Below are 25,432 nucleotides of genomic sequence, written 5' to 3' on the forward strand. Positions count from 1 at the left end.
GGCCATGAATTATAGGTCGCGGTAGTTGTCTCAAGCAGGGAGCTTGGACTAATGTTTCAAAACAAATGAATGACCACAGATGACGGCATGTCAACTTAGCCTACATACTTTATCGTCTCTGTCTGATCACATTCCTGCAAGCAATCTGGTTGACCTCTTTAGTTTTAGTCTTTTATATATATGGACTAACATTCCATATTTTTATTATGTAAACACTTACACACACACACACACACACACACACACACACATATATATATATATATATATATATATATATATATATATATATATATATATATATATATATATTTAATTTGTATATTTCTGTAAGATTTTATATATCACTGACATACATATTTATATACACATTATATTTTAACAATTTGAGTTGAAATATTTTTCCAAAGAAATCCTGCATGAGAAAAAAGGTAAACTAGTGTCACTAATATGCACTTCTGATAACAGCATACCTGCATATTATATGGTTAGTGCGGAAATCGTCCACAGGAGTTTCTGGGTTAATTGCCAAATGCAGCAGAGTCTGACCAGACTTAGTTCTCGGTTGGACTCTTACCAACCTGATTAAAAATTTGTAAATGTCACAATATGAAAGTACAGTACCTTCAACACAGACATAAACAGATCGCCCCTTAAAATCAAATTCATGGATGTATGACTAAGAAATTAGTACATACTGACTATCAGATCATTATTGTATGATTGACAACCCCGTTACAAAAACCTTAATGGAGCTGTTTTGTTTGTAAGGTGCTTTTACGTTGCATGGAACCAGCGTTTATTCAGCAACGGGACCAACGGCTTTACGTGACTTCCGAACCACGTCGAGAGTGCACTTCTATCACCAGAAATACACATCTCTCACTCCTCAATGGAATGGCCGAGAATCGAACTCGCGACCACCGGTGGGACGCCAACACCATACCAACCACGCCACTGAGGTGACTTGGTATTTCTGCTTACCCATAAACTGTGTGATGAATCTGAGATTCTTTATCTACAGCTCGCTTCATCAGATTAGTTTCATCATTTGAGTTACTTCCAAAAGTGCCGATGTAATTCCCTCCGTTACTTCTGTTCGGGTACAGTAGAGACCCTCTGCCCTTGGCAACGCACATGGCTATCATGATTATTAAGTAGAGAGCAGTTATCATATTGCTCTCCATTTTATCCTGAAAATAACATGAATATATATTACCATTATTGTCAGAAACATTTTTACAAAAGTTCAAACTGGGCAATGCATACAATACTCTGGGATTGTTAAAAAAAAAAAAAAGGCAAACTTGCAAATTTAAGTGAATCTCTCTTCCCAAGCTTATTATTGAGTTCGTGAGTACTCTCCTCATCATCCTCATTTTACAGCGGAACAATAAAAGAATACAATAAAAATAATAATCACACTTAATATAAGTGTTACTCATATAAGAATAGATTACTTTTTTTTCTCTTGAACCACTGGTGTCTATACAACACTGAAGTCTCATCTGCTTATAAGGTTATTAATCTTCAGATCATTACATACAGGTATCAAAAGCCAATATAAATTCAAGGATACAAGATGGAACCATATACCCTATCCACAGCATTCAATTCTTGAAGCTCTTTTCAACAGACTGAGAATCAAGGCTAACCTTTACACTTTCAAAGTCATCTTTTGGACCGGGACAAACTACTTTCTCCTGATTTCGCTTAAGTTCCAAGACCGTAGCAACTAAGACTTCATGTACAGCCTCAAACTCGAGTTGCACATCCACATAAATATAGCATGAATGTGAATGCACATTTCAATACCTTAGCAAATTTAACTTATATTCAATTTATTAACAGTAAGTAAATTGACCTTACCCTAACACAAAATGGATGAAATATCACACTTACACACACACACACACAGACCACCAATCAGCTTACGTATATAAACAAAATCATAATTACCTGAGCAAATCTCAAGAGATCCTTCATGACACAGACTTTATTGAGCTGTTTCAGTCTAAGACTCTAAGTGCATGCGTCCAAAGCTGCAGGCATCTGTCGAACCTGGCATTATCAGCGAACACGGCCCCTCTGAATATGACTGGATGTGGCACCTTAAAAAATAAAATAGTATGAAAGAAGTCTATTATTTTAGGTTGTAGGATACCCATTGTGACAGTTCCAAATAGAGAATATGCACCCATACCTGTTGATATAGGCATATAATGTCGAGTTTACATGCAGTGCTGCAACAAATATGACGGAACTGCAAAAACTTCACTGGTTTGCAATCTTTCCAGTGTAATGAATACACTGGAAAGGTATTGAGCTCAGAATAACTATATTTTGTTAGTTGAGACCTCCTATAATCTCAACTAACAAAATATAATTATTCTGAGCTCAATACCTTTCCTGTGTATTCATTATAAAATACGCTCTCTAATGGCTAGACTTTCCATGTGGAGGGAAGCAGATAGATGTCTGATTCCCTCCAGTTCTTCTACGGTCGCACATTCCACTCTATTCTCATAGGCAGCGATTGGTTTAGTTTTTGGTTTATCTGCAAGAAAAAGAACTGTCTTATTTTAAACCAAGAGCACATATACTGCCAGTACTTGATATACTCATGATATAGCAGTACCTTTTCTAAATATAATAATAATAATAATAATAATAATAATAATAATAATAATCTTCACGATCCTGTGCACAGTTAAAAAACATTTCACAACAGTAAATCTGTAAATCCCTGAGAATTTTCACGATTTCTCTTACTTTCCTATGGAGTAATTATCCTTATGTTTACACCAGTAAATTGTCGCTTCGACCGGTTTGTGTGACGTCACAAAATCACATGCGCAAATGAGCACAAAATTCGTCGCTAGATCGGGACCGGACTACCTTGTCATGACTACTTGGCCTGTGCAGTCAAATTCAACGAAAAGAGTAGCTACAGCCTGCTTCCCACTTCTGCTTGCAAATCCTGAGCATTACGAAGGATTGTCGGGAAAAAACGGATGCAGATTTTTCGCGACAATTCATAACTCACTGTTATTTATATCAACAACACTCTAACATGAGAGGATTTCCACCCCAGTACGGCATTGGCATCGGAGTGATCGGACCAGTTGCAATTGACTTTCTTCGGCTATTTTAATAGTGCCAACATCACCGTTATTACTAAGCTGGAGAGTAAATTAACAATAAGAAGTAATGAATCTAAAGTATTCGGTACCACAGAGGACTTCCACTGAAACAATCCAAGGCAAAAATTAGAGCGTGCGGGAGCCGTTACAAAATTTAACCTTACAATTACTACTACTATACGACGGGCCACGTTTTGTCGAGGGCGATTGACTGGATATCAAAACTTTATTATGGGCCAACCACAAAGGAAAAAGAGGAGAGGCAGGTGTGCTTACATGCAGAGGCGAATACGACTGAGAAATAGAAAAAGAGATTTAGATCAGGTAAGCTATATATTAGGCTAGGATAAGCATATCGTAGGATATGCTTATGGTTTCATCCATAGAACCTAGGCTAGAAGGCGTTTTGTTTTTTTTCCCATGCCCTAGGTTAGGTTGTTTAGCGCTCACATAATTTGGGTGTGAGAAACATACTAGGTAAGGTAATTTTCTTATTTTCCAGAAAATTCCATGGCTAGTACCTAGGGTAAAACCGCGTGGACTGGCCAACTCACCGACTATCACGGCTGGCCACCCTCAGAAAAAGGGTAGATCTAGGGTACTTATCCGCGGCGGCCTAGACTATGGCAGTTGCGGTTTTTCTATGTAGTTTCACCTACTGAACAAGAATTTTAAGTAATATTTATTCGGACGACTGTAATTAGTGTAAACAACCACATGGCCTGGCTCAAACTCACCGATGATCACGGCATGCCACCCTCCGAAAAAGTACTTATAATGCGTCCTGACACTGGAGATGGGCATCAGTTGCGATTTGTTTGTTGGTGAGAGACGGAGCTAAAGACCTCTACTCTCCTTTCGAAGTAAGTATATTCTCCAAAGTTAGAAGTTAAGGCCAAATTTAAAGCTTTAAACAGAGGGTAGTGAAAAGGGTGTCCAACGCAGTGCAAATCTCACCAAAACGCTTTCGAAATTTTTACTTACGCTTAAATATCTTAGAAGATTGACGCCATCAAGATGTTTGTGGAGTCGCTTGTGTCAACAAACTTCCCATTTCATGTGATAAATCCGCACACCACTTGTACCCATAGATGCTGGGGCACTTTCATCACAACAATCGGAACACGGTCCCTAACCACGACGTTTTTAAGGAAACTACTGTTTTGGTAGAAGACGACAACGAAGCATGCACTAGATAATTATTTAAATAAATAGTAAAACATCAATATTTTACTTATTTATGATGATTAATTTGAAAATATTCGTTATTGAAAAAGTAACTCGATTCTGACTCAAATTTAAGTAATTATTTTTCGGAATTAGAACGTTCTTTTAAGTCCTGTATTATGACGTCACAACATCTTGACTTTCGTACCTATTGTAGATGAATTGCTATACTCAACTATTTTGCAGAACAGTTTACCAGTATTGATGCAGATTGTTATCAGCTATTCATGTAATTGTTATAATTGAAATGCGCATATATATCTTTATTATTTACTTTTTGGATATATGAAGATGTTTTACTGCCGGATTACCGCCGTAGTGTGACGCAATCGCTTTAGGTCCCTGGGCCTCTGTCTGTTTTCGCACCATAAGAAATTAGTGGGGCCGAATTTGCAATGACCAGAAAGTCGTTAAAAGAGGAAAGTTAGCATTGAGGGGCATATGTTTTGATTGAGAAAAATACAAATTTATACAATAGCTAGCTTGTAAAAAATACTTGATTACAAAAAACTTGAATGACAACTAAGCAGCATACCTACTATGGGTTTTAGAGACAGTGCAAGCATGTTTTTTGGCAATATTTCTGTAACGAACACTTGTATCAGAATGAGATTTTGCTATAGTGCATTACACCCAGTGCCTTAATTTATAAGGGTATCGTGAATCACTAATCGTAAAGAATAACGACACTTGTCCTTGTACCAAGAGACAAAAACTCCATTATCCAGAAATGGATACGAACACGCGTAAAAAGCTCCTCCACCGCCACCCCTGTCCTTCCTTCCTTCACCTTCCCTTCTCTCTCTCTCTGTTGCCAATTGGTATGTGTTCACCCTCCAAACTGGGTATAAGACTTGCACAAAACGTGGAAATTGGTGAAATTAGCCTATGTATTGAAAGTATATATACATAAATATTAAAGTAATTTTATCATTATTGCATTACTATGACAACTAGAATTCATGGAAACAGTTTATAATAATGCATCAACGTATGTGTGAAGCTCCACAAATGTGGCAACGATGATTTTGCCATTCTTAGCATGCAAACATTAAAGGTTACTTTTATTTCTGGCATAGTTATTTAAAAAAATCAAAGTACTAGTATAGACTTAAATCAATGAAAAGTGCTAGCAAAAAAAAAAAAAATTAAATTATTATAATCCACTTATCAGTAGTCTGTTCCGCTATGGTTTTCAGCAGCCAGATGTACGACAAGGTTAGAAACATTGGATTGTATCTACTTTAGAAATATCTGTAATTTTTCGGGGTAATTTGGTTGTAAAAAAGGGGTAACAGACATGAATTAAATAAACATTTTGAAATAACAAAGTAAAGTTGAACTAAATAATGAGTAAAGTAAACAATTAAGGGAATAAACTTTGCAGTGTCGTCGTCTGCTGCTCGTAACTGTGTTTGTGGAGTGCACGCTTAGGAACCAGGAACAGCAACGTGATTCAAGTGCAATGTGGAGTGAATTAAGACCAAAATGTCTATAATAACAATCAAATAAGCACTGTGGAGTTACAGTTGTGATGGCAGTAAGGATAAAACCACCGATTACAAGGTAAAAATGAATTCAGTTCAAACCATGACCTCACTAATATAGGCAGCAAAATGTTGTTTTATTGTGCTGATTACAACTGCAATCTTGAGTAAGATCAATAAACGCTACATATATACGCTAACATTGTTCAAATGAGTGCTGGGAAAGATGGTGTCCATCCGTGACCAGACCTGTCCAGCCACACAATAGCTGCCATATTGGATTTCAAAACTGCCTTGAAAACATATTTTACGTAGAGCGTCACATGCTTATTTTAGTTCACAGACAGTGGAAGCACGTTTTTTGGCAATATTTCTGTAACGAACACTCTTATCAGAACGAGATTTTGCTATAGTGTATTACACCCAGTGCCGTAATTTATAAGGGTATCGTGAATCATTAATCGTAAAGAATAACGACACTTGTCCTTGTACCAAGAGACAAAAACTCCATTATCCAGAAATGGATACGAACACAGCGGTAAAAAGCTCCACCTCCACCGCCAACCCTGTCCTTCCTTCCTTCACCTTCCCTTCTCTCTCTCTCTGTTGCCAATTGGTATGTGTTCACCTCCAAACTGGGTATAAGACTTACACAAAACGTGGAAATTGGTGAAATTAGCCTATGTATTGGAAGTATATATACATAAATATTAAAGCAATTATATCATTATTGCATTACCATGACAACCAGAATTCATGGAAACAGTTTATAATAAAGCATCGGCGTATGTGTGAAGCTCCACTAATGTGGCAAAGATGATTTTGCCATTCTTAGCATGCAATAAAAAGTTACATTTATTTCTGGCTTACAGTTATTAAAAAAAATCAAAATACTAATATAGACTTAAATCAATGAAAAGTGCTAGCAAAAAAAAAAAAATTATAATCCACTAATCCGTCGTCTGCTCCGTGGTGGTTTTCGGCAGCCAGATGTACGACAAGGTTAGAAACATTGGATTGGATCTACTTTTAGAAATATCTGTAATTTTTTGGGGTAATGGGTAATTTGGTTGCAAAAAGGGGATAATAGACATGAATTAAATAAACATTTTAAAGTAACAAAGTAAAGTTAAACTAAATAATGAGTAAAGTAAACAATTAAGGGAATAAAGCTTTGCACCTCATAAACATGTCGTTGTCTGCTGCTCGTAAATGTGTTTGTGGAGTGAGCGCTTTGGAATCAGGAACAGCAATGTGGTTCAAGTGCAATGTGGAGTGGATTAAGACTAATAATGTGTATAATTACAATCAAATAAGCACTGTGGAATTTCAGTTGTGATGGCAGTAAGGATAAAACGGCCTATTACAAGGTAAAAATGAATTCAGTTCAAACCATGACCCTGGGAATAACAAGTTTCATGCTTTCACTAATATAGGCAACAAAATGTTTTATTGTGCTGATTACAATTGCAATCTTGAGTAAGATCAATAAACGTTACCTATATACGCTAACATTGTTCAAATGAGTGCTGGGAAGGCTGGGAAAGATGGTGGATTGTCCGTGGTTAGACCGGCCAGCCTGACGATAGCCGCCATACTGGATTTCAAAACTGCCTTGAAAACATATTTTACGAAGAGCGTCACATGCTTATTTTAGTTCGTATGGGGCTATCATATATCACATTATGTTGACGAAACTTCAATCTTTTGAATGGTATGCTTAAAGTTGTAATTGTATTCTTGTTTCACCAATTAAATATCGAGTGAATAAGACCCAGCCAGTGTGATGACGATGGATCGTCTGTGATTGTTTGCCCTAGTTTTCAAGAAAACTCGTATCTAGGTAGCCTAAAAGGTACCTATGGCGTCTTGAATTTTTCAGAGAGAGGTCCCTGTAGGTACCTACTACTCTGTTACATCTTGGGAAAATGCAGCCGGAATTTACCTTTCGATTGAGGTATACTTAGTAGCTATCCTAGCTTGGGTGAGATGTGAAATCATACTTAAATTCTATCATAGCTAAGGTAAATGACCGAACGGCGACATAGCGGCCACCTTTCTCGGAACGCAGCCACTCCTTGAAATAGCGCTTGCATTAGTATGCCATTACTAAGTAATTTAGGAGAAAAACCTTACATTAAGAGAAACGTAGAGGTCTCGGTGTTCTGCCTGGATGGGCTTATGGCAGTGCATTCAAGTACTTTTATGGGAAGGTGGCCACATTCCGGGATAAAAAACATGGCCGCTATGTCGTCGCTCTGTCATGTACCCTATTTGTTGATAGGTCAGGGCCCAGACTAAGTTTTTAGGTTAGTGTGTATAGTAAGGAGGCAGGAATATGCAGATATAATTAGAGGGGTTAAAAGGGGTTGAAGTCCACGCCAGCCAGGTCAGGGCACGATGCCCCAAGTAACGTTAGGAAGGCGAGGTAATCAAACTGAAAATATTAGGCCAAAAGTAACCTCTATATACTATTGCCATGCCCTGACATAGGTAACCTGGCCTGGTGGGGTGGAGAGGGTGGCGGCTGGAGTTCCATACCCCCTGAACTCTCCAAGTATCATTAAATATTGGAAGAAGATTGATGGGATTAAATTTGTTTGGACACCTGGTCTGGCATGGGCTGCCTTACCAAAACACTTTTAACCTAACCACTAGAACATTGTGGCCCTTACCTAACCAAAACTTAAACATATTAACCTTCCTAACCTGACAGGGAACTGTGCCATGACCTGGCTAGGGGCTACTTTGTCTCCCCTGGTCCCCTGTATAAGTAACCTGTAACATTGAGCATGTGGTGGTAGTACATTCAAATCCTTGAGTTTTGTCATACTGATATATCTAAAACAACAAATGAACTGGTTACCATGTTCAAAATGGGTTTTTGACCTTCAAGTGTTTTGGGTTTGATTGTGGAAGTGCAAGAACCTGGTCATATTGTATTCAGCTTCAGCTAGGATGGCAAAATGTGTTTGGGAGGCAATGCTTGATGGTTCTAGAGCAGGTGACCATGTTTAATTATTTTAAGAGTGCAGAATTTTACACAAAAATTTTACATACGGTTTATGAACAAAAAATTTCACGTACTGTTTAAGAACAACACAAGTTTCTGTGGTGTTAAATTTGTCACATGTTGAGACAGTAAATAAGCATACCTAACATGTTCTTCCAATTTTGAAGATGGAATGGGAAAGAACCAGTGCAGAGGGCTGCAATTTGGTTTTTGATGATTGGAGAGAGGATGATCAAGATACCAATCTGCAACCCTCTACTCTCAGTAGTTTTCAAGTTCTGAAGGTGGACGGACAGACGAAGCCAGCACAATAGTTTTATTTTACAGAACACTAAAAATCAGTAGACCTTTGGTGTAACCTAGATCAACTGGGCACAATTGGCCGGGTTTAAATTATCTGGGGTAGTCAGGGCAACACATGGCAGTCACCTAAACTTAGCACTATTAGCAGTGCTGCATGACACCAATTTTTAGGGACATTTAAAAAGTTACTCTTCGTGGGAAAAATTGTCATTCGGCAAAATGATGGACATTAATCAGGTAAGTTAGTTTTTGGGTGTGTTAAAGTATGTAGAGCAACTTTTACTCAATGGAAGTTTTTGCTAGGGGGCAAAATTACGAACACCCACCCATCTCCCTACTCTGTGTACTACTCTTTAAAACTGCTTCAACCAAACTATATTAAAAAAAATAAAAATACATTTTGTAGTTTTAGCAATTTTACTTTTTTCATCAGTCTAATACTGCACATCCTTTAACCTCAACTCAGGGCGCCCAGTTCTGGTCTGGCTTGGGGGCCAAAGACTCCTCAAGGCAATTTAACATAGTTTGTAGCAGAATACCATTTGCATGATTTGCCCATTTGCAGTGAACTATTACAAGGAGAATGTTGGCAAGCCATTCCTAGCCTCATATACCTTAGTTCCATCATTCTAATAACTTGCTCTAGGCTGTGAAGTATTCTCCATCATGTCAATTAAAGTATTATTATATAAAGGATTAGTGTATCCAGACCTCTGTGCCTAGTGTTAAGTTTATGCCTCACCAAGATTAGGCGAGCTGCGATTTTTTTTCATTTGTGTGAAATATTTGTGTGCTTATTGGTATTTGAACACAATTTTAGTACAATTTCTTTGAGTTATTAATAGAAATTTTCAAATACTCTCTGTAGATTGATGGTGACCTTAAAGAGGAAAATGCTTCCAAATTATTGCATCAAGAGTTTGATTTTGATAAACCAGGTGGAGGTCAACACTACTGCTTGCATTGTGCGTAAGTATTTATGTATAGGTCTCCATGACTGATATGTAGTACAATTATTGTACGTGTTATTCTCCAATTGAGGTAAGAGACCAAACTTATAAATTTATTGAAGGCGTTAGTAGTTCTGCTGAAGACTTTCATTTAGCCAAACTCATTCTCACATAGTGGATAGTTGAAAGAAACATAGCTTTCGTAATTGATCAACAGATTATTTTTCTGTTTAACCAAACTCAGTCATATGATGGATAGTTGAAAGAAAGAGCTCTCTGGCTGCCTAAAGGAATTTCTCATGGTATTACTTCCTGAAGTGTCAAAAGATCAAATCTTTTTTTAATATTTCCTTTTGCACTTTTCTTGTCAGTAAATAAATCTTACCTCCTTATTAAGTTCATTACTATATTCCCCCATCCTCATCAGGATATAAAAAAAATCAAACCCATTCTAACTTGTTCATAAAATCTAGATTAGCAACATGCTAATCTAGATTTCCATTGTATGCGGGAAAGATAGGTGTCCTAAAGGGTGGTTTGAATTGCTGACCAGCACTCGGGCATAGGGCCACATCAGCTTCACACTTTGGAATTCAGGATCATATGCATTTTACTTCTTTTTAAGGTTATTCACCAATCTCTACTCTTAACTGGCATTTGTGACACTGTTGTCACTCATTCAACATTATTCAGCATCACATACTACTGTGTTCTTCACCCCCCCCCCCCCCCCCAGTATTCTTCGGTACTTTGGTATATCATCTGCAGAAATTGTAAAATCTCATTATTTTTATTTTCAGGCGATACTTCATTACAGTTGAAGCCTTGCATGGCCACTTTAGAACAAAGGTACACAAAAGACGACTTAAAGCACTAGAACTTGAGCCTCACACCATTGAAGAGTCTGAACGAGCAGGTGGTCTGGGAAATTACATCCCCCCAAAGAAAAGGAAGATGCAGACACAGCCAGTAGATAATGGGACCTACAATGTAAAAGAGGAAGATGCAGATATGAAAGTAGACAAAGATGCAGATATGAAAGTAGAGAAAGAAGACAGTAAGGAAATGGAGATAACTTGAAACTGAAAATAATAATTCCCCGACATGTTATTCCATTGAATATAGTAATATAAGGAACTATATTAACTTGTGTGTAATAAAAATTTAACAGTCACACTGCTATTATGTAACCCAATTGTCTTGCATCCTGGTGTTTCAACATTACTCATTCTTTGTCAGCAAGAAGCCTTGTAGTTTGTTGTTAATATATTCTGTCAAAGGCAATGAGACAACAGATTTCAGATAATCTAATTAAAGTCAGTGGACAATCGAGTTCCCTTGATGCTTGGAGATGATAATGCAGTACGTACCTAAGTTTATTTCAAAAGGGCAGGCCCAAAGACTTTGGCTGATTTCAAAATTTTATGTAACTTGCATACAAGAAAAATGTAATAACATGAACAAATCTTTAAATCTAAAGGCACAATACTCTATTCCACTGTGAGGGTTGAAAATCTTGAAATGTAGTCACAGCCAAAATTGAGTACCAACATGACAGCCACCTCAGGTATATGTAACCCTCTATGAGGAACGTCAGGACCTCTTCTTGCGGTGATAATCGTAAAGAATGAAGAAGGCAAGGAGAATGAAGAGTATCCAAGCCTCCTCTTGATTCCTAGAGACCTATCCACCTCCCTTTATGCTCTTTGCAGCTTGAAGATGCTAAATTTTTCAAACTATTCTCACACCAGCCACTATCACTGATTTGATGAGACTGGTACCTTTTGCCTTTTTAATGGACAACTACTGTGTTTTCATAACAAATATTAAGTTTTTAAAAAATTTTATTAGACAAGGAATTCAAGAAAAAGCAGCCGATAAAAAACATTTAAGGGGAAGCTATATGACAGAAATACATGACTTGGTCCTGTCAAATGTCTTCTCTGTACCCACAAAGATAACACATCTGATTCATTACAAATTTTGAAACTTCTTGAATCTGTCAAGACTAAATGGTAAATACTGATTTCAACCAGTTACTTGAACTTTCCTCCAGCACTACCACTTTCAGAGAAATGCTCAAACTATTATTCTTCTATAATCACCTGTTTAATGTCACTCTTTTGAGTCTTTAGATTTAGGTTTTCAAATATTCTGGTCCTGTGCCTTTTCACTTCATATTCATTCTCTTCAGTTAGATTTTTTCAAAATTACCAAAATAATTCACTGATCTCTTTCTTTTCAACATTCCTTTCAGATTCCATCTTTCCTCTGTCATTTAGCTATCCTGAATATTTTCTATCTTCCCTTTCCTGTCTCACTTCTCTCTGTGGTATGGTTAGGTTATAAAATTAACTCTTCACTGGTTTATTGATTTTTGAAACAAAATACTTTCCTTCAAGATTAGTACTAGACTAGAAAATCCTAGTAGTACTTGGTAACATCAATATATAAATATACAAAAATACTTCTCTAAAACTGAACTCTAAACTCTTTTTAGAGCTGAAAACCTTTATGGCAGAACCTAAGTTCATTATATTATGTTTGAAAAAGAAAAGTAAGTGCTGTTAAACCAAAAAAATCATACTTCAGATCCATTGAAGCAACATCACAAACAAAATACATGTGATAAAATAACAGGCTGCAAAAATTGCTAAATAGAATATTCAACATACAATTTAAGAAACTTTGAACTAACAAAGGAGATTCTCACTTAGTCGTCATCGTCAGCTTTGTTGTTCTCGGCCTTATATAGTTTAGCTCCTTGTCTTGCTAGCCTATCGGCCTCTTCATTACCCTCATGACCATCGTGGCCCTTCACATGAACCTTCAGAAGTAGGATGGAGCTTATATGTAGTTAATTTTGTCTAGGAATTAAATGTATAACACACACTTTTTCAAATTAACTAACCTTTAAGTAATATGACAAAATTAATTTATTGAATGCCTTTTAAAACATAAACAATGTAATATTTTATATTAAACTTCAATGTAGTCAATTTTGTCTTGAACCCCCAAGAACCCAAAGCTGAAGAACATGCAATCAATATGTGCCTTTAGGACAACATTCATATACAAGAGTTCTTTACTTACAAATAAATGTATCAGAACATCTTACTAGGATATGTCAATTCAAACAAAGCTGGAACTTACCCACTTCACAGATAACCCATCACAGGCCTTATCCAAAGCAATCAGTTCATCCTTATTCTTGACAGGCTCTCCATCACTCTTGACCCAGTTCTTCTTCTTCCAGCCCTTCAACCATGATGTCATGCAGTTAATCATGAACTGAGAGTCTGTGTGAACGGCTACTTTTTTGAAACCTGTATATGAAAGGCAGTATTAACTTCTCACTACTCTGTAGATCTTCACAGGAAAAAAAAAATTAAATGCCTAGCAAGAAATTAATGTTAATTAAAAAGTTAAAAACATCTGCACTAGTATAAGGGAAACAATCACTAATGAACTTTTAAACTCTCCAAATTCACTTAGAATGGTTTCTGTCGAATGAATTCTCCTTTTTCACATACGTAGACTATTCTAAATTGACAGCTACTTTAAGGGTGAGCTACTCAGTAGTAAGCAGCTGTGTTTTTTGCTACATCAATGATCATTCTACAAAGGCACGAGGCTAAAATTTTCATGATAAGCTGTCATCCGCCATGAAATCAACTACTGTCATTTTTCACTTATGCATAATTACAATCTGTGATCAGATGCTTTCTAAAGACTTCAAACTAATATCTAGCATCTCATGAATACCAATTCATAGTAGTACATATGTCAGCTTCCCTTGGTTTTGTAGAGTCTGCCTTTTCATTCCAACCCATTAATCATAATTATGTACTGGCTTTATATGAAATATCACAATTTTTTTAAGTAAATTGTATTTTTCCTAACTATACAAACCTGAGGTCCTTTCCATAAGGAATTACTTTCGGCGTAGCTGGAATTACGGCCATTAAATTCTTGAACAAGGTGGTTAGGCAGTAACTACCATGCGGGTAGGCTAGCCTGCCCGAATGTAAACACTCCACTTTGCCTTTCGGCCCAGGTTCAGATTGAGGGGTGGCATGAGGTGGGCATGTATGTAAAGGACCTCAGGTTTGTATAGTTAGGAAAAATACAATTTACTTCCAAAAATTGTGATTTGTTCCTACACTATGGAGGAGTTATGGAGTTCCATTTGACAACGTGTGAGAGAGAGAGAGAGAAATTGGTGGTTGGATGGTTAACGACTGTACTGGCTGTTGGTGAGTTCTGGGTTGTCTGTTGGTGCTGTTGATTGTTAGAGTTCTGTGTTTTGAGTGTTTTTTGGTGAGTCTTTTGTCAGAAGCTGTGAGAGACAGTAGTGTTGGCAGCATTTTAGTGAAGGAATTGAAATTCATTGGAGTTGTGTTTTGCTGATTTGTTGTTAGTTATTGTTAAGTTTGGTGTTGTTAGTGGGTGTGTGTTGCTTTTTTGAGTTGTTTGTGCAGTGGTCTTTTGTTGTGTTGTTGAGTTTTTGTTGTTATGTGTGAGGATGTGGTTGTGTTCCTTGGTTGTTTGCTGTGTTAAGTTGTGGTTGTGTTCCTTGGTTGTTTATATGTGTGAGGTTGTGGTTGTGTTCCTTGGTTGTTGTTGTGTTATTGGGTTGTGGTTCTTGGTTGTTGTTGGTGGTGTCTCAGTGACCTCGACCAGCGGACAGCACAGGATAGCCCGGAGTATCTGGAGTAGTTGGTAAATACATATGTTTTGTGTTTGTTTTTTGTGTAGATATAGGTCAATTGTCCTGCGTGTATGCTGTAGTGTAAAGAGGAAAGTGTGACTGGGGTGAGTTGGGCAGCTGGAGTGATTAGGTTTATGTGGGGGAGATTTTGCCAGCTTGTATTTTTTAGCTTGTGATCCCGCCACAACACAATATACAAACCCTCGGTCCTTTACATAAGGAAGACTCACTGATTGGTGGGAGGAATCTGAGTGAGCCTCTAGAACTGACTGGAGTTCTACTCACCTAGGCTACTTCTCCTGGTCATAAGAACGAGGAGGAGTGCCCTGCCTTTGACAACTTGATCGGAGTATAGGAGCTGCATGATCAAGAGTCAGACTTCTGGGCCTTTTCGAAATGAGTGAGGAATCGTAACTGATCCAAAAATGGGCTGTGAGGAATATTTAGAGTCGGAGACATTAATGCCAAGTTCTGGGAAGGGTTTGCATTATTGCCAGTCTCCTTCCTCCCCTTGCTAGAGGAAGGAGCAGGATTGCTTCTATGATTCTGATAAGAAACATAAAAAGGATGCTTTATGTATAAGCTGGAGTGGAAGGACGAGGTAGGGAAGGTGGAGAGGCCAGTCACTCTCGCATCCTTCTTACCTCTAGAACATCACACCATAGGCGAGATGCAACTTGTCCTCTTGAAGGAGCTGGGTAAGCAAACACAACCTGCAAGCATCCACCATTGGTCAAAGGAAATGAGGTTCCAAGGACCTGTGGGCAGGCCCAAAGGGAAAGATAAATATGGTCACCATGACCTTATCTATCTTCCTGTCCGACATATTCTTCGGAGTGATGACAAGTACCCATCCACTGGACTATCCAACTGCAGAGAAGTCTCTCACGGTCTCGTAATATTCCGCAGCGGATAAAGACACTGACAGTCCATGGTGGGTGTCGATCCTTTGGGTATAGGAACACACCAATAGGACAAAGTAATGACCAATCTGGATCAACCAATACAAAGCCCACAGCGTAGCTCATGACGGTCTCGGACTCTTCAACAGCTGCCTACTGACTGCACTCGGAGTGAGGCGGGCAGTCATGCATCTGAGATGTAGTCACCTGACACTCGCCTTTTGAAGGGTTATGTCAAGAAACCATACAAATCATCTATCTTGTTCGCCACTGATGTTGGGAGACGAGACGAGATGATTTTCTCAAGGCATGCGCCCATCAGACGTGTCTAAGTCAATTGCCTTCTAGAGACCGAGGTCCCTGATGGCAAGACAGAGGTTCTCATGGTAGTTGAACCTCAACTAAGGTTTGTTTGTTTGTTTTGTTTGTATGGTGTTTTATGTTGCATGGAACCAGTGGTTATTCAGCAACGGGACCAACGGCTTTATGTGACTTCCGAACCACGTCGAGAGTGAACTTCTATCACCAGAAATACACATCTCTCACTCCTCAATGGAATGGCCAAGAATCGAACCTGCGACCACTGGGGTGGGACGCCAACACCATACCAACCACGCCGCTGAGGCGCTAACCTCAACTAAGGAGAAACAATACTATAAGCCAGTGAAAGACTAAGGTGAATGCGGACCTACGTCTTCATAGCTGAATCGAGAGAAGTTAACACTCACAATTCTGAACATAGAGAAAGTCCCGTCGATGACACCAACCAGTGAAGACGGCTTTAACCCCTGTTCTTTTACAGAGGACTGAAAACACTAAACCACTATTTCATTGCTGTTCGGTGAGAAGTCGGAGTTTGCAATGAAAGCGGAGCGCCTTTCAGTAATTAAAACACAGGGATTGTACTGCCTGAAGAACCGCTTCTCTTGGGCTGGATCATAGAGGACATTTCTATTATACTTGGAAGTAGAGCTGGGGGGGGGGGGGGGGGGGGGGGGGGGGGGGGGGGGGGAGACAGGCGAGTAATCCGTTATTCATCTACAATTCGAGGTGAACAAAGAAATAATTGCACACCTACGAATTACGAGACAAACTCAGATGTCTAAAGAAATCATTCTGCGTCATCGCAGTGGCAAGTGCGATGAAGCGGAGGACTAGGCTACAGGGTTCTGTTACCGTGAGGTAAACAGAAAGATGATAACAAGTCTAGGTGGGATATCTCTGTCTGAAAATTCTCGCAACGGCAAAAGGCGATGCAAAAGAGAAGTCATACACGTATGCGAGAATTCCAGCCAACCAGAGACCTAAGTCTGTGATTGCCAAGCAGAGATTCGATTTGGTTGTCAATCATCGCAGAAGAGGAGAGAGAAATCCCGACCGAACTATCTCGAAGATCCAGCAGGACTGGCTGCGGCAGGCAGGGCTGGCAGGCAGGCCGGACACTGCTAGCTCTCGCTTACTTGTCATCCTGAGTTGCCAGGTAATCCATTCCATGAAGGAATGCGTTTGGCTAGAACCATGAGCGCAAGAAAACACACTCAAGCACTTGCATTTTAACTGAAATGGATTTCGGTGAATGCAAACGCTGTGATGCTGTTGTTGTAAACAATACCACTAGTATCTCAAAATCGAAACTTGTAACTCTTGGGGGGCTTGCAAGGCAGTCCCAAGTTGTAGTTCAATTAAGAAGAAACTATTCGTCTCAGTCACATACCCGTCTCCATCCTAAATTCTCTTCCATTCGAGGAACAAGAATGAGGACTGGAAGCTGACCTCCTTCATTCTCTAATGAAGAGAGCGAAGGTGAAGTTTTCCCAAAGGAAGACTTCTACGGTGATAACAGGATACCAAATATGACTAGTTGAAGCCAAAGTGGATGTTCCCTAAACAGTAGCACTGGAGAGGCATTCAAACTCTCGGTGCTATCCATCCTGAACGGATTGACGTATGTTCGGTAAAATCCTAGGATTGAACCAAAAACATAGTCTCTCGGGTTCGAATTCCGTCCGATAGTAAGTAAAAGGATGAAGGCGAAGAGAAATTACCATAAAAACAAAACAAGGACAAACCTTTGAAGTTCCCCTCGGTAATTCCCAAGCGTAAGCGTAATTTTTGGATGAATACATGCCTCGTTACAGGATCAATAACACTCACGTTAAATACATGTCTCGTCCTCGCGTTGAAGGGCGAAAGAATGTAAATTAGGCGTCTATAAAGGCTATCACAAAAAGTGGGTTTGTATATTAATTGAATTTAATATTAATATCAAACACCGTATATACATAATTATTTAAAAACAAAAATAAACCAGAAAGATCCCACAGGGAAAAATGATCAACGACCAGTTAGCAAGAGCTCACAAGCACACGTCTTCATCGGAAGACACCCGAAAGCAAAGTGGAGTGTTTACATTCAGGCAGGCTAGCCAACCCGCCTGCCACATGGTAGTTACTGCCTAATCACCTTGTTCAAGAATCTAACGGCCGTAACTCCAGCTACGCCAAAAGTAATTCCTTATGTAAAGGACCGAGGGTTTGTATATCTTGTAGGAACAAACATGTTTTTGTGTAATATACTCATGCAATTCAAAGTCCTTAAACTTACTATACTAATGATGTATAAGTAGAAGAAAAGGCCAACATTAGACAATGAAGCAAATAATAATGATAGGAAAAATACATTCGTATTATATCTGTGCCACTGTAATTTATAGAGCAATCACCAATATCCCCATTGTCCCATGGGACTAAAAGAAAAAAAAAAATCACAAGCACTTTATATCTATTAACACCAGCCACAAAATACAACAATAATGAGAAAATTTCCAACCTGAAGCTTGTGCAAGTTCCACTGCATATGTAGCAGCCTGGATTTCAGCCATGTTATTAGTTGCCTTGCCACGAACTGGTTCAGAAACATTCCTGAAAACATTGTTCACATGTATCAACAGGACAAATTTGACTTCTGATAACAATGCAACTTTTAAAACTACCATATGCTGGGTATACTCTAACCACAATGCTCAGTTTAACAATCAAACCACACAGAGGCCTTTATACTTACAATGGGTGGCCATGTCCAAAGAACACTCCTACTCCTGCTTGCGCCCCATGTCGACCATTGAATTGACAGGCACCGTCCGTATAAACAATCATGAAGCCATCACTGTCGGTAGAAAACTTCGACTTGTCGTCCGTAGCCAACTTTTTCTTCTCGGAACCCTCCTCCGTCTCCTCTTCCCCATCGCTCGAGTGCTTCCTTTTCTCAGCTGTAGAAGAGGATGTGTGTAAGCTTCTAGTTACTGATGATGCACCATGAATGGTATGTTTATCGGTTACGTACCGATCAAATTTTGTTTTCAGATCGGACAAGTCATTCTGCAGCTTTTCAATGCCTTTCTTCATCTGTAGAAGGGTTGGACTCAAAGAGCCATCCCCCCTATCACCTGTAAAATTGCAAATGCATGAAGAAAGTCCCTGACCAGAGTAATAAGAAACACCCATGAAGATATACATAGATATATTAGTTATATGTTAGTAAGTAGTTCATTTATTAAAAAGGTTGAAGGCAGTAGCATGCTTAGTTCATTCTAGGGGGAAAATGTGGCATCAAACAATTCCTGTTGAAAAACATTATCACATAAGTTTAAAAAAACACACTATGTAAAACAGTCAACTGAAAAACTAAATAGAACATTCTTGTCAACCCTGGGGCACTAGAAGAGCACGCACTGAGAATTAACACTTTTATAGAATGAAATTATTTAGATACCTACTGTTAAAGTTACGGAACATCTTTGCATCTAAAGTGCAATTGGCATTCAAAATAGAAAAATAAAAATAAGTAATGCTTGGTTGATCTAGAAATCATGTACTCTGAAAGTCTGAGATGTTTGGTAAAATAAGTTTTAGTATTTGAATTTGTAAATAAAAAAAAATAATAATATTTTAAACTGAATTTTTCACAATACTGGTTAGGATAGCCTTTCATTTACTTTATATGGTGCTGCTGTTTTACTGTGAACAGCAGTTTCATATAATAAAGCAAATCATAGCCTATTCTATAATCTACATATGTGAGTTGGCTCTTGGGAACTTCATGGTGTAGGCAAAGTATATGCAAATCTTTGATGCTAATTAGATTTTGTTACTAATCAAGAGGGGCAGATTCCAACTGTCTATTATGATTTGACCTATCACTTCCAAAACACAAAAGAACTTACTGCAAGATTCTGGCTTAGATTCTGGTTTTGCTTCTGAACCATTGCTTGAATCTTTCTTTTCCGCAGTCTTCTCGCTTTCAGAACGTCGATCCACGACAGGATTATTGGCAGCATGTTCTTGTACAAATTCCTGGGCTTCAGTCATGGTTGAAAATTTCTTATACCTAGCTCCCTTAAATCCAGTGATCTGGTCTTGGCATTCCGCCCTGTCAAATACAAGGGACAGTATTCTTAAATCTGAGAGTACAAATCATCATCCTGCTATTACACTACATACAGTGCTGAATTTATTCATACATCAGCTCATATGGTAGAATTATTCTTAGAACAATGAAAAAAAAGCAAGTATCTAAAGATTACCAACAATCAGGTGTTATATTACCCTTTTCAACAGTTCATCACAAGATGACACATATATCAGAAATTCTGTACATATTATATTCTGTTACATGTATTAATACACCACCAAGTGTAGAAAATTACAGTACCATAAATTAGTTTAGAGAGAAGACTTTGTCATTTCTATGCTAAAATCATACACTGCCCTTTCCTTTATATTAATGATAAAAAATACACCAAGTATTTAAAAAGTGCCCCTTTATATGGATGGTTAACAACACCAATATGGATAATCTCCTACAAATTTCCTACATTTATATCTGGCTCAAAAGAATTGCTATTGATGTGATAATGCATATATTTTATTGTATTTAATATAAGTCTTAAGATAATGCAACTGCTTAGTAAACATACATATTGTTGGTTGAAAGTTGGACAATTACTTAAGCAAGAGTTGTGAGGGTTATCAAATAACCAATTCAAAGTTGGGATAATGCCACTGATATGTGGCATTCTTTTTGGCATAAAGAAAACCACAATCCAATACATACCTGGTTTATTTTGTTTTAATTTACTATTGTCAGAGTCATCATTTCAGTTTCTACCATTTACTAAAGACGACTGGTTTAAGAGATAGCAACAAATTTCTGACAGGGACAGGTATTACTGACCTATTCACAGCAATTGCAGATTTGGTTGCCTTGTCAGCATCCTCATAAAACCTTTCAAGTTTATGTGAATAGGGACCCATCATATTTCAACATTTATATCAGCTTTATATAATTTGTGGAATGAAAACTTGACATGTTTAACAAGGATTTTAGGACAGTAATTTTTGAAAGGTTTATAAAGCACTTACAGTCACTCAAAATTATGTATTTTTATGGAGGCATGCTTTTTAATCATTTAAGCTGCTGAAAGTATTGCAGACAATTCTGCTGTGAAAAATGACAAATTTTTAATTAGTTTTGTATTTTTCATAGCCAACAAACCTTTGGTCTTAACATTAGGATGAATCTCTAGTGCCTAATGTTAACACCTCAGGTTTAGTAGCAATGAAAAATATAAATTAATGACAAATCTGTCACATTCATTACTGGGTAATGATAACCTGCTTGTTTCATTATTAGATATTGCACCAAATCCTACATCCAAGGAAGATATGGGTCAGACTGTGTAATGTGGGCCTATACATCTTGTATGTTCCACTTCATGATGTTTCTGGTGTTCAGGCATATATGCAAAACTTTTCCCTCTTGACTCCAGAGACTAAGAAATTCCCTATTATTCTATACCAATATATCATCTCTTATTGCCTTAAAAAGTGTCAGTTTGAGGTGTGGCTCCGATGGTGAAACCAAAACATAAGCATACTAATTGTTCAATTTTATCAAAATTGTGCAAGTATAAAACTGCAAACACTGGCCTTCAGTGTCTGAAAAGATGTTGTCCACAAAACACAAAATCTTTAATAATTCTATCACTCGTGTCATAAGTTAGGTTAGGTGGGGGTTGGCTGGGTAGCAACCTTACTAATAGTCATGTGCAGAGTCTAGGGTAGGTTGGGTGGTGAGTCTAGGGATATGTGAGGACCTAGCACCCTAGGTTAGGCAAGTACGCTGTCCCTACATTACATTAGGCTGGGGGTCTAGGTTAGGACCAAGCATCCTACATTAGGTTAGATGGGGTACTTTCATATTTTCATGATTAAATGCATTTTTTGTAATAAAACTATTGAAATACTCAGGTATAAGCACTGGTAGAGGGTTTCTCGTGTTTTAACTCTCAAAATAGGCAGTTCTAAGAATTTTTAGATGTTTTACTTATTCGTGGATTTTAGCTATTCCCAGGGGGTCTGGTACCCATCCCCCGTGAATACGGGATCTACTGTATTTTCCATTTTAGTCTACCCATTATACACTAGGCAACAAGAGTGGGGTGGACTATCTCCAAAACAATAACGTATTTGTTGTCGAAACTTAGATAGCCTATATGTCAGAACCATTTAACAGCAGATATTAAAACACAGGAAAATAATATTTCCAAATGTAATGATGGTTTAAAGTAAAACTTTACCTAATTATTTTATACACAAAACACAGCCTTTGCATCCTGGTACCCGACTGTGAGGCATGCTATCATACTAAGCGCAGGGAAATGTAGCCGTCCCATCATTCTGTAAACCGGTGGGAAAAAAAATCTGTCATACCACCATAATAAAACTGGGAGACAGGATTAGGTGTGAGAAAACTGACCGTGAAAATAGGCCGAACCTCACTTTCTTAGAATGCATTAGCACCCTGACCTTACCAGACCTTACTTTCCTCACCTGAATCGGGGTGCTGTGCCCTGACCTGACCAGGGGGGAGACAAGCTCCATCACCCCTGGACTCCCAAAAGTGACACACATTGGAAACAGCTCGGTGGGACTAAATTTCTGTTTGGGCACATAGTCTGGCACTGGCACCTTAGGTAGAACTAAGAAAGAGTGCCATGCCATGACTAGCCTACTACCTACTACATCCAAGATCATTCCTTCCTAGCCTGACTTAAGGTACTGGCCAGGAGGGTTTCGTCCCTCCATCCCCCAAAAAGTAGGTAGAACACTTGACATAAAGCAGTGGATACACTTCGAAAAAGTTATGCTTTTCCATCGTAAAAACGGCCGATAAATAGCCTAAACTGGTAACTGTGCTCGAGGCGAAATTGCCAACGGTTACTCAATCTCCATACTGCATACAAACAGGAAAAATATGTCAAACCACTACGCATACCTTTATAGCCTAGCTAAGTAGTACCTATAATAATTGGCCTCGACTTAGCAAGTCCTTCCATATTTAGTGCGTAAGGCGTTGGAGTTACTAGGCAACAGACGACCTAATTACTACTAAATGAGATTCATTCACAAGCTACTAGTACTAGTACAACCTATCAACAAGAAAATGACAAAAGGCTAGTATACGGCACAAATGACTTTCTAATACCTCCCACTTGCAAAGTCAACACCAAATAAAATACCTAGTAATAGAATAAAATACAGCAAATAAATCATCCTGTCACGAAACGTAAGCGAACGTAAACGTCACTTTAACTACCTAGTCTTTTCTTACCAAGTGGCGTAAACCCCAGGGGTAACACCCCTGGCGACGGCGTAAAAAGGCATCCTAGAACAGTTTCGAACGGTTACACTCAGGCGACAGTGTAGATAGCGACTGAGGAGGCCGAAAGTGTTCATCCAAGTCCAAACCGGGAGAGAGCATCACCCACACACTCACACACCTTCACGTCCAGGACCAGATGTTATTATTCCGTCGGTGACCTCATCTGATTTCCAAGGAGATGCTACAGAAGCACTGTGTCTAAAGTGCTGCCTAGTTCTTTGTTCTGAATTCTAAAACGATTCCTTGTTCTAATTATCAAATAATTTTTCATTGTAGATCATAAATATACTCAATTAAATTGAGTATATTTCTAAGAAAATATTTTGATCTTTTTTTATAAAAAGACATTTCAAATTCCTATTGCACATACAGTCTTGAGACGCTATATCGAAAATTCTCTGCAACTCCTTGTTCTGAATAATAAAGGATATCTAAATTGATTTGCAGTTATTATGCACTGCTAAGAAAAATATTTACTCTTATAAACACATTTCAAATTCATATTAAAAATACTATTAAAAATACTTTTGAAGTATGGCGTTAATTTTTTTCGTGTTGCCGGCTAGTAGTACCTCTCTATTGATGATGACGTAACAACTCTCTTACTATAGTGCTAACCTCATGTCTCCTGTTGTTTACTTTGTAGTTATGCCTTATGCCCTGTTGCTAAGAATAGTGTTATTTTTTCAGGAACATACATTCCAAATTCCTTTTAAAATTTTTGTCTTTAAAAATACGTTTTCAAGATGGCGTTCGTATTTTTAGTTTGCTTTTCAGTGGTACCTCTCTAACGGTGATGACGTAATAAGCCTCGTACAACATGCTACCTCATGTCAACCGTTGTTTACTTTGATCGAATGCTGTGTGCGCGCGCGTTTTAGTTATCCTTTTTCGCATATTCTACCATAATCTGTTTTCAGTGCATATTTATTAATACATCTTTTGTAGAGATTATATCTGAAATGGATTTTAAATCGAATATAAGTGTAATCCTCAAAACATGGTTTAATGATACATCGAGCGGAATAGATTCCACAGATTCGGACACTCCGAATTTTTTTAGCAGTTATGACGTCATCCGTAAGCAATGCGATGATGTCATCATGTGCCGCACCCAAATACGTGTGTGTTTTAGCAGACTGAAACGTTAATTTTAGCTTGCCAATCATGCAGCAACACGACATTCAATGCTTATAATCTATGAATTATTCGTTATTTATATCCACATAACTGATATAAGCATAAAGTACCCGCTTATAAAACATAAACTAGGGATTGAATCTACCCCGAGACTGCTCGTTCACGTACTTGACGTGGTACGCTCTTTCTAGACCGACGTTTGGCAGATGAAGATTTATGTTAAATTTATTTTCAACTTTCCCTATTTAAGTCCAGCTGGGTCTGGGAAAATGTTTTTCCATGTAGAAACCATTTCGCCTTGCTCGCGGGGAAGTTTAATGTAGAAAAGACCGACAATCACGAACGGAATGTTTATATATTATATATATAATAATTAATTTTATATAACATTATATATATATAATATTATATTATATATAAATCTAATAAAAGGAGCCCATAAAAACACCAAAATGTAGAGAGAAAAGTACTATATTTCAGAGACTGCTGTCTCTCTCTTCAGGTATATGAAGAGAGAGACAGCAGTCTCTGAAATATAGTACTTTTCTCTCTACATTTTGGTGTTTTTATGGGCTCCTTTTATTAGATGGAATTCTGTTGTTACAGAACATTTTTAACCAAGTCATATAATAGATATATCTAGATATATATATATAATATATATATATATATATATATATATATATATATATATATTACGAGCTTGACAGAAAATGCACCCTATACGCGCAGCCTAAATGCAAAGAAAAATATTGAAAAAAAAATTATGTTGACTTGAGAATTTTCCCTATTTTTTATATAGAATGGAAATATTACATTTACTCTAGTAATCTC

The 25,432-nt window shown here is 37.9% G+C and overlaps 3 protein-coding genes and 1 pseudogene across 7 annotated transcripts in view; 1 reads left to right on the plus strand and 3 right to left on the minus strand.

The window, feature by feature from the left end:
• The window catches only part of LOC135214039 (protein fem-1 homolog B-like), a 44,154-nt pseudogene extending 41,166 nt beyond the window's left edge, over positions 1 to 2,988 (minus strand).
• Positions 1 to 25,432, minus strand: part of LOC135214271 (transforming acidic coiled-coil-containing protein 3-like) — a 392,152-nt gene that overhangs the window by 146,094 nt on the left and 220,626 nt on the right. The window lies entirely within an intron of this gene.
• On the plus strand, positions 3,299 to 11,297 carry LOC135214267 (zinc finger protein 593-like). The gene is made up of 3 exons (XM_064248379.1): positions 3,299 to 3,467; positions 10,042 to 10,142; positions 10,924 to 11,297. The coding sequence occupies exons 1-3, from the start codon at positions 3,375 to 3,377 to the stop codon at positions 11,201 to 11,203; spliced, it is 474 nt and encodes a 157-aa protein (XP_064104449.1). The 5' UTR covers positions 3,299 to 3,374; the 3' UTR covers positions 11,204 to 11,297.
• On the minus strand, positions 11,527 to 23,607 carry LOC135214266 (ribonuclease H1-like). Its single transcript, XM_064248378.1, has 6 exons — positions 23,408 to 23,607; positions 19,959 to 20,164; positions 18,800 to 19,004; positions 18,566 to 18,657; positions 13,277 to 13,449; positions 11,527 to 12,950 (listed from the first exon to the last, which is right to left on the minus strand). The coding sequence occupies exons 1-6, from the start codon at positions 23,530 to 23,532 to the stop codon at positions 12,837 to 12,839; spliced, it is 915 nt and encodes a 304-aa protein (XP_064104448.1). The 5' UTR covers positions 23,533 to 23,607; the 3' UTR covers positions 11,527 to 12,836.

This window comes from Macrobrachium nipponense, chromosome 45 (genome assembly GCF_015104395.2).
Source record: "Macrobrachium nipponense isolate FS-2020 chromosome 45, ASM1510439v2, whole genome shotgun sequence".
NCBI classification, from domain to species: Eukaryota; Metazoa; Arthropoda; class Malacostraca; order Decapoda; family Palaemonidae; genus Macrobrachium; species Macrobrachium nipponense.

Coding starts and splice junctions, on each gene's coding strand:
- LOC135214267 (XM_064248379.1), top strand. CDS start 3,375: ATGGGCCAACCACAAAGGAAAAAGAGGAGAGGCAGGTGTGCTTACATG. Junction 3,468..10,041: donor GAAAAAGAGATTTAGATCAG/GTAAGCTATATA, acceptor TACTCTCTGTAG/ATTGATGGTGACCTTAAAGA. Junction 10,143..10,923: donor CACTACTGCTTGCATTGTGC/GTAAGTATTTAT, acceptor TTTTATTTTCAG/GCGATACTTCATTACAGTTG.
- LOC135214266 (XM_064248378.1), bottom strand. CDS start 23,532: ATGAACACTTTCGGCCTCCTCAGTCGCTATCTACACTGTCGCCTGAGT. Junction 19,005..19,958: donor ATCTAAGCCAGAATCTTGCA/GTAAGTTCTTTT, acceptor CCTCTTCTACAG/CTGAGAAAAGGAAGCACTCG. Junction 18,658..18,799: donor TTTGGACATGGCCACCCATT/GTAAGTATAAAG, acceptor CAATGTTTTCAG/GAATGTTTCTGAACCAGTTC.